The sequence below is a fragment of the Gossypium hirsutum genome, chromosome A12, assembly GCF_007990345.1.
Source record: "Gossypium hirsutum isolate 1008001.06 chromosome A12, Gossypium_hirsutum_v2.1, whole genome shotgun sequence".
NCBI lineage: Eukaryota > Viridiplantae > Streptophyta > Magnoliopsida > Malvales > Malvaceae > Gossypium > Gossypium hirsutum.
Genome location: NC_053435.1, coordinates 101,410,338 through 101,419,988, shown reverse-complemented (window position 1 = coordinate 101,419,988; position 9,651 = coordinate 101,410,338). Strand labels below are relative to the sequence as shown.

At 36.1% G+C, this 9,651-nt stretch overlaps 1 protein-coding gene across 1 annotated transcript; it reads right to left on the bottom strand.

The window, feature by feature from the left end:
- Positions 1-1,193: 1,193 nt before the first annotated feature.
- LOC107933479 (PLAT domain-containing protein 3) lies at positions 1,194-2,159 on the bottom strand. The gene is made up of 2 exons (XM_016865693.2): positions 2,000-2,159; positions 1,194-1,895 (listed from the first exon to the last, which is right to left on the bottom strand). Exons 1-2 carry the CDS (start codon positions 2,069-2,071, stop codon positions 1,431-1,433), a joined length of 537 nt encoding a protein of 178 aa, XP_016721182.2. The 5' UTR covers positions 2,072-2,159; the 3' UTR covers positions 1,194-1,430.
- Between the last annotated feature and the right edge of the window lie 7,492 nt (positions 2,160-9,651).

Below are 9,651 nucleotides of genomic sequence, written 5' to 3'. Positions count from 1 at the left end.
TAACATTTTAGCATTTTTATATATTAATGATTTTTATGAAAAAAAAGAAGATTAAATCACGGTTGTCACATATCAACATCTAATTGATTCCTCAATTGATTTTAACAATCAACTTGATAAAAACAAAAAAATGTTAACAAAAAGTTTTAATTATTTATTTTTAGGAATAAATCTCAAAATTATGCATGAACTGCAAATTGATGTAATTTTACACGTGAAACTCTAATTGTGATTCAAATGTATACTTGAAACTTTAATTTTAATTTAATTATATGCATTTAAAGAAATAAATATATCAATTTATTTTTATTCTGGATAAATATAATTACTTATGTATGCAATATATAAAAATTAAAATGATATTATATCGATAATTATGTTAACAATTTATAAGAATTGAATTAAATTAAAATTTTATATATAAAATTACAAATTAAATTATAATTCATATATAATTTTGATATTTATCCCTAATTTTTATTAACCGGGAATTAAATTCTGCACTTAATAGATTTTTTTTTAGCTTTTTCTTGGGAGCTTCTTTATTCCTCTAAACCTAAAAAACTTCACCTATAAGGGTTCGAGTCCGTGGTTTCATTTGATTGGGTCGGATCGAGCCTGACACTAGTTGGACCATTGCTTTACGCTCAATAAAATCATAAAAGTTGGCCTCTTTCTTCCTTCCCTTTGTACACATAAAGGCCCACTGTTCGAGGCTTATTTTTGAAAAATATATATGTGAAATTATCAAATTAGATCCACTATGACTAACTAATCTTTCTCCACCTATGAGAGTTTGGGTTGTTAGCAATTTCTCCTTACCTCCAATTATACAAAAAAAAAAATCTAATCTTTCATTTAGTTCCATAAAATAAGGCTGAAAGTTATATATAAATATATTATATTTAACTAAAATAAACTATATGATATTTTTTATTTAAAATTAAGAGTGTAACTTCAATTAAATCACTAATGGAGTGACAAAAGATTTACGTTTAAAATTTTAATTTACACCTATTTAGTACTTCAAATATGTCTTGGTTAAAATTTTTAATCCACTTTCTAATAGACATTAAAAAAAATTGGTGACCAATCACATAGCACCATGTAGCATTTTTTTTAAAACAAAATTGAATATTTTTATCAAATATATATAAACATTAAACTATATAAAAATGAAAATAAACTAAAATTTTGACATGTTGGGATTTTTTAAAGAAATTTTGTATAATGAGATAGAAAAAAAAACCAAATGTAACTATCCAAAACTCATTTATCTATCTTAAATTGATTAAAGAACTAAGAACGAAAAGCATATCTACTAGAGATCCAAAAATGCAAAGATCTCCGAAACAACCGGACCAAATTAAACCTCTCAGTGCCATCTCTGCCACAATATTAGCAACTATTTTGAACCCAAAAGGCACCCATCAAGCAGGTCTTTCGGGATTCCCAACAATGAGAGGCACATTCCTGCCATGCTTGCGAGGCTCATCCCGCATATAGCACCCATCACGAAACGCCGTTAACTGGAAAGGGGGAATATCAGTGGCCAACCACTGATCAACATAGAACACGGTCTGGGCGCATGGTTGTTGAGGTCCGGTGGACGTGACCTCGATGTAGTCGCAGTACCAGCCATGGTGCCACCCCGAGCCATCGGAGGTCAAGTTGAGGCGGCAGGGAGAGCCGATGCAGCTGCCTCGCCCACTGAAGACATCAAGGTTGCCACGCTCGAAGTAGTCGTGGGCGTATGGCATTAAACCCCACGAACGGAGTTCTGGAATCCAAACTGACCGCCCGAACGGATCGCCCAGAACTACACTGATCCTCGAGTCCGTCCCTGCTTTCATCATGCAACCCGTCTTCACGTACAACGTGTAAACACAATCATTCTGCATTTGGAAAAAAAAAATCATTAAGATCATCGCGTAGATCAGCTTGACAAAAGAAAATATTGTAAAAACAGCTTAAGATGGATCCATATAAGTATACTTACATCGGTGGGTCTAGCAGCTACTGAAAAAAGTAGAACAAAAAAAGATATTGAGACCAACTGACAACCTTTCATTTTCTTTCCTTATGAACTGCAATTTTTTAACTTGGGATGTGCGATTATGGAAAATAGGCAGGTGTTTTATTTATACATAGGAAGGAGGAGAAAACTAACTATAATTAGAAATATGCTGTCCGTCCAATGTATCGGATTTGGTTGATATTACTATGTTAATTTTTAACATGACAAAAAAGACATGAACATCAAAATAAACTACAACTATGTAATACTGATTATAACACAAAAATTACGATGCCCTCTTGATTTATTTCTCAGCTATACGATATGGGATACAAAGATGAAAATCATTTGAATATTATCACTTAAATAAAGTAATTTTAGGCTTAACATGTTTATGAGACATGAATAAAATTTTTAAAAAATAAGTAAACAGAATTGACATAAAAAATTATACCAACACAACCATATTAAAATAAACCATCACTTGCCACTATTTCTATGTACTTTTTTTCTGGATTCTTCACGTTCTCACTCCGGTTGACTCTTTTGATATTCCTTATTGGTACCAAAACCTGCAGCACATGTTTATACATGTTGCATTACTTAAATTCACTGTTTTGAATTGTGAAAAGTGAAAACAATGGAAAATAATTCTAAACCTTGTAAGCCAATGTTGCAAGCACTTGTCCAGTAGATCAAGTAACGTTGATCCATCTTTCACCGCAGAAGGCAACGTTTTCAGTGGAAATAAACAAGAGCCCTGGTATTGGACCGGCTGTCGTGCACAGATGGCATTGGAAAGCCTTTAGCAGCTTCTCTCCTTCTTTCACAATAAATATTTGTCCGAAAACACTGCCAATTCCTCCTCCTAGAATTATTCTTGCCCCAAAACTCAACTTTCCCTTCACTCTATAATCTCAAACACGTACAGCACAGTCCTTAATACTTGTAGCAGTAAAGTTAAATTTCAATCATATAAATGAAAGATCTGGGTTACCATGGTTAATGATCCTGGAGGCAAAAATGCTGTTTTTATTCTAAACCTTGTAAGCCAATGTTGCAAGCACTTGTCCAGTAGATCAAGTAACGTTGATCCATCTTTCACCGCAGAAGGCAACGTTTTCAGTGGAAATAAACAAGAGCCCTTGATACGAGTCACAAAAGCTCAAATTCTTGAAGGCGAGGCCCAATAAGCAAATTCCCAACCCAATCAAGAAATCCATCCATACTTAGTTGAAAATCAGGCCAAATTGTCAAAGTGGCCCATGTAAAGCCCAAAATCTGCCCGGGCCCATACCAGCAAAATAGACCCAAATAATAAAAACAAAAGCAGCCCATTTTCAGCCAATTTAAACCCAAAAACTACAAGCCCAAATGCCCAATATTAATAAAAACCCTAGAGGCCCGAATGGCCCAAAACTACACCAACTTTCAAACACAAAAAGAAACCCCAGCCGCATGTTGTTGCTGCCACCTCCTACGCACGCCCACCGCCGCTACTCGCCAATCGCTGGCTTCGCGTGTCCACGCGTCTGACACCATCTGCCGCTGCATGTTCCTCCTCCACTACCAGCACCTCCATGCCCTGCAAGATCAAGACAAAAAAACAGGATAGAATAATAGAAAAAGGATGTAAAAAGGGGTGATAAAACCCGAAATGAAGGACAGAAAGAAGGGGGGAACCTTTGAACATACAAAAATCGTATCAAACGAACATTGGAAATAAAAGAAAAAACACAAAAGGTTGATCTCTTATTCTACTTTCTTTATTTCCATTTCGTTTTTCATCTCTCTAATATTTCCTTTTTATTTTAACACGAATCTATTAAATAAGAGTAGCCATAAAATAAAAAGAAAAGGAAGAGAAGAACCTTACCGGAACCGCCTGTGGTTGCTTCGCGGGAGGTCTCTCCTCCATCGTCGGGGCTAAAAGAGGGGTGAGGGCCCTTTCTTTCGGTTCTTTTCGACTCAAGAAGGCTAGGCCTTCAAACTCTTTTGGAACAAGGCCGAATGGCCTATTCTTGTGCATTGCCGGCCACCGAGTATGGTGGTGGTGCGGCGGTCAGACGATGGCAGCGAGGATGGGTCTCGAAACCCTATCTGCAATGGAGGAAAAATAGAGAAGGGAGAGAGAGAGTAGGAAGACTCTCTGTCTTTTTTTTTTGAAAGAAAATGAAGTTAAAAATGAAAAAATTTGGGGCTTTAATGGCCATGCAAAACACTGCCGTTTTGCACCCTCACACACACACCCCCACGCCCCAAAACGGCGCAGTCTAGGGGGAACCTGTGTGTTTTGAACCTATGGGCTATTCGCTCCCATGGTCCCTTCAATTTTGGGCTTGTTTACCTCGGGCCCCTTTTATTATTTTATCTTTTCATAGATTTAACTGTTTAATTTTCTTTTGTTTTTTGATTAAGCCCTCGGTTCTCTGGTGCTTCGAAATTCGACATACATCTTCAGAGTTGGGGAATAATTGCATGTTTAACCCCTGTTCTCTCACGTGTGCCTTATTTTAGGCCCTGCGTCCCTTTTTATTTTTTTTAGATAGGACCCTTGATTTTAATCTTTTCTAATTCGATACTTAATCTTATAACATTAATCTTTTTATATTTTATTGATTTTTCATATACATATACTTTTATTTATTCATTTATCTTAAACAGTTTCACATGTTATTTATTTTAGATTTTTATTAATTTCTTTAAGCTGACTTATGTATTATACATTTAAGATTGCTTTACAAATTCGTTTTACCTTAAACTTAGCCCTTTTTTAAGGAACTTGTCTCATTTCTATTTTAATGCTTTCATGTGTTGTTTGTTAACTTTCTACACGTTGTTTACTTTATATGTTTTTATATAAATTATTTATATTAAACTATTACATATTTTATATTCATATATAACTTTTAATTCAAGCTATTCTGTAGGTTATTCATTTTAAATTTTCTTTTTTTTTTGTAATACTTATTTTGAGCCATTTATTTATATATATATGTATATATGTATATATATATTCTTTTTTCTTTTATACATCATTCATTTGAAATTATTTTTACCGTAACTACCTTTAAGTCGTGTTATTTATCATCCATTTTAAATCCTTTTTATTTATTTAAATGATTCTATTATTATTTATTTTAGGTTTGTTTGCATATGGTTTTTTTTTACACTTTTGCATATATATATATATATATATATTTTGAAGGACAGAAATTATTCATATATATCATCTTTTTAATTTGCCTCGTGTATTACAGATTTTAAAATTCTTTTCTACATTATTTATTTTAAATTCATTTATTATCATTCTAAAGTTTGTTTACATTTTTATTTGTTTTAATTTACTTTATATCTTCCTTATTTTTAAAGATTGTTATATATGATTAAATTCATTGGTTATTTGTCGATGTTATTATTTAAATGATGTATTGTCGTGATGTTTATTTTAATTTGTTTACTTGATAAATCCATGTATATTTGTTTCGTGCTCATTGTTATCTTTTTTCATATCATCGCCTCACGAATCAAGCCTCGGTGCATTTATCCAATAAATTGTTTTTTTTAAATCCAAACAAATAATCAACGTTGTTTAAATATCAGATTCGCTATTATTCCAAAGCAAAAGTTTCTAAATAAGGCAATATTTCGCGTTTGGAAACTCGAGAAAACGTGCCCTAACGTGCTGGGTTTCGATTTCTCGTTTGACTAAATAGCCAAATATCCTCTTAAAGCTTCAAAGTATGGTTTCATTAAACTATAAGGTGATCTTGGTTCGATGGTTTAGAGTATCGGGTCCTAACGTGCTGGATGTGATATTCCTTAAGAACAAGAGAATCTTATATTTCAATTCACGTTATCAGAGTTTCTTTTAAGGATCGTATTTTTAAATTCTTTTCGAGTTTTTATTTTCGACATCAAGACATTAAGTAATCAACTAGGTACCAATTTTGGGCGTATCGAGGGTGCTAATCCTTCCTCGTGCGTAACCGACTCCCGAACTCATTTTTCTAAATTTCGTAGACCAAACTCATTGTTTTAATAAAATTAAAAACAGCTGCTTTTAAAGGTGACCCGATCACACCTCATCAAAAAAGATTGGTGGCGACTCCCGTTTTCATTTTTTTCAAAATCCAAGTCGACCCCGTTTTCCGTCCAAAAAATGGTGTCAACAGCTTGGCGACTCCACTGGGGAATATAAGAGAGTCAAGCCACGTGTTGATTATTTCTTGTCTTTTTGTTGAAAGTGGAAAATTCGATTTAAATTTACGATCCTCTCATTGCATCTCTTTTGTTTTGAGTTATTTTTTTTTTGTTTATCATGTTCTGTATTTTATTTTATACCTCTGCACATTGCATTGCATGACCGCTGGTCATACCCTTTTAAGTGGGAGTGAGAAACTACGCCTTCGTGAGGTTTTCACCTCCGCATGGGATAGTGAATCGCTTCCAGGATACATCCGTACCTATGTCTTCGTGAGATTTTCATCTCCGCATGGCCATAGGGAAATGTATTCCCCTGAACTGAACTCGGTCCATATGAGCCTATAATGGGTGAGGATCGAGGAATCTGCTGGTTCAGGTACCCTTACTTTAGAACCAAACCTCATGTAGTGAACCTTAGGAGCTCACCCTAGGTAGAACCACTTCGAACCCCTAGTATTCACCCAAATAGGTGTTCTATTTATTCTTGCTTGCTTTTGCTTTGTACTAACATGTTTTCTTTTTGTCATGATTGCATTGCATTTTCATCATAAAAAGAGGTGTTGATTCACGTTCAATTGCTAAATAGAGAGCTTGTCATAAGAAAATGGGTTTCTTGATAAAGTGGATGACGATACGGTTGTCCTAATACGGTCCGAGAAGATATAACAAAAGAAGGATGATAGTTCAGTAGAGGACTATACGACTTTGCCTCGTTGCCTGAAGACTCAAGATGACAAAGATTATTCGAGAACCGCTAAACTTTTTAAAGAGAAGCCAACGAGCATCACAAGGATGAGTGAGTAACGAGTCGCGACCCAGATGAAGAAAAAAGAGATAGAAGGGATGTCCCTTTTGAAGAGTTCGGGAGATTTATCTTAACGCTCGAATGAAGAAGAGGATCGAATGTCCCCGCCTATGACGGCAAAGCCGTATATATATCTGCTTTATGTAAATAGATTTGTTTTCTATTCCAGTTGTTCTAATAGAATTGAACCAAGAATCAACGTTTCTTTTGGCATTCATTTCATGCATTTGCATTACATTGCATCATATGCATTAGACTTTCACGAAGTGACCCTAACTAGGTAAAATTATTTCAGTTACCCTGGAAACCACCAAAAATCTAATCAAATATCACTACGGTACTCGTCGCCAAACGAAAGCAATGGATCAAAGGTTGGAAAGATTGGAACAGTTGCAACGAGAGATGCAAGATCAGATGCACGAACGACTGGAAAAAATCCAGCAAGACATGTTAGAATCCCAGAACACTGTGATGAACCAAGTAAAGTAGTTATTGACTGGAAGGAATGACAAAGGAAAAGGCCCTTTAGTTGATGCTGGGGATGATCACGATGACCCTGCCTATCCTCCAGGTTTCACCCCAACTAACATCCAAGCGCAACCAGAGGTGTACCCGCAGAGGGCACCTGTTACCATTAGATCCCAATACCAGGTCGGTGCCCCAGCATCGATGAACTTTCCAACAGGCTCGGGTTCTAATCCCGGTGATAATCCTACCAACCCCGTGTTTCCTGATCTCGATAACATGGCAGAGATGGAGAAAGTGAAAACGGACTTGTCAAAACAACTTGAGGACCGATGTAGATGGCTAGAGGAGAAATTTAGAGCCATGGAGAACACCGACTACCATTGTGAAGTCGACGCCAAGGACTTGAGTTTGGTACCTGATCTAGTACTCCCTCCCAAATTCAAAATGCCGGAGTTTGAAAAGTACAACGGGACTAGTTGTCCTGAAGCTCATATAACTATGTTCTGTCGAAGAATGACAGGATACATCAACAATGATCAACTGTTGATCCACTGCTTCCAGGACAGTCTGATCGGGTCTGCAGCTTAGTGGTACAACCAGTTAAGCCGCGTCAACATCCATTCATGGAAGGACTTAGCACAGGCTTTCATAAAGCAGTACAACCATGTGACAGATATGACACCCGATAGAATCACATTGCAGAACATGGAAAAGAAGCAAAGTGAGAGCTTTAGGCAATATGCCCAAAGATGGAGAGAGGTCGCGACACAGGTCCAGCCACCTCTTTTAGAGAAAGAAACCACGATGCTTTTCATCAATACTCTGAAAGCACCGTTCATTAACCACATGTTAGGAAGTGCTACCATGAGCTTCTCAGATGTAGTGATGTCTGGTGAAATGATTGAAAATGCAATAAGAAGTGGGAAGATAGATGCGGAAGAAAGCATCAAAAGATCAACCCCAAAGAACAAAGACAATGAGGTGAACAACACGAGTACATATAGCAAGGGTTATTCAAAACCAATTACGGTGAATCAGCCAAGAAAAATGGTCGCTAACCAACAAGGCTCATTGAGACAAGAACCTGGAGTGAAACCAGGTACTGAGAACCTCCAGTTCACAACAATTCCAATGTCATATGAAGAGTTGTATCAAAATTTATTCGATGCGCATGTTGTTTCCCCTTCCTACTCAAAACCCCCACAACCTCCATATCCAAAGTGGTATAATGCGAACACACACTATGACTACCACGCAGGAATTACGGGGCACTCAATAGAGAATTGCATCACCTTCAAGAAACTAGTTGAAAAACTCATCAACATGGGTATTGTCAAGTTGGGTGACTCATCTACGGCAGAAAATCTGCTACCCAATCATGATTGACAATAAGGTGAATGCGATGTATGAGGAGATGTTGGGAAGTGTTCACATCAATGACATGCATGAAGACACAATTGAAGAAGGGACTTTGTTAGATGTCGACCCTTATAAACTTGGAAGTGTTCTAAATAAATCAGACTGTAAAAGAAGTCTCTGTAGTATTTAGAACCTACTTAGAGTAATATTCAGAATAAACTTGTTGCTTTTAGCCTGAAGCAATATGAACTCTTTTTGTGAAATAGGCTCATGTCTGAACGTCGTTATTTTAATGAAATGCATCTTTGCGATCATTTTTGAGCTAATATTCTTTCATTCTTTATGAATAATTATTTTTAATCTTTCATTCTTTCTTCCAAATCATTCATTCATTCATAATCATACTGTACAGATAATTATTCTTAAATTCGTACATTCTTTTGCACCTATAACGGGTCCCTGAATATCAACGACATGAATGACACTGCTACAAACTCAGAACCTCCTTTTGAGTGAGACATGTGTTTAGAGGAATCTCATGACTTCAAAGAGGACATAGATTGTGGCCTATCTCCGTACTTATTGAGGAGGGTAGAACAAGGTGAAAAACAGATTCCACCTTACGAAAAATCAATGGAGTCCATGACTTCCCCTATGTGGGGCATGAAGGTTGTTAGGTCAATCTCGTCAAAAGAGTCTAGCGGTCATCAGTTTATCTTCACGGGAAGAAGCTGCTTCATATGCCAATGTCACAAAGTCGACAGCAATTTTTTTGAAAAAAATCATGTCAGCTTGA

What these genes read in the sequence shown, in the direction of transcription:
- LOC107933479 (XM_016865693.2), bottom strand. Translation starts at nt 2,071, where the DNA reads ATGAAAGGTTGTCAGTTGGTCTCAATATCTTTTTTTGTTCTACTTTTT. An exon ending in TAGCTGCTAGACCCACCGAT is followed by an intron (nt 1,896 to 1,999) that starts GTAAGTATACTT and finishes TTCCAAATGCAG; the next exon opens with AATGATTGTGTTTACACGTT.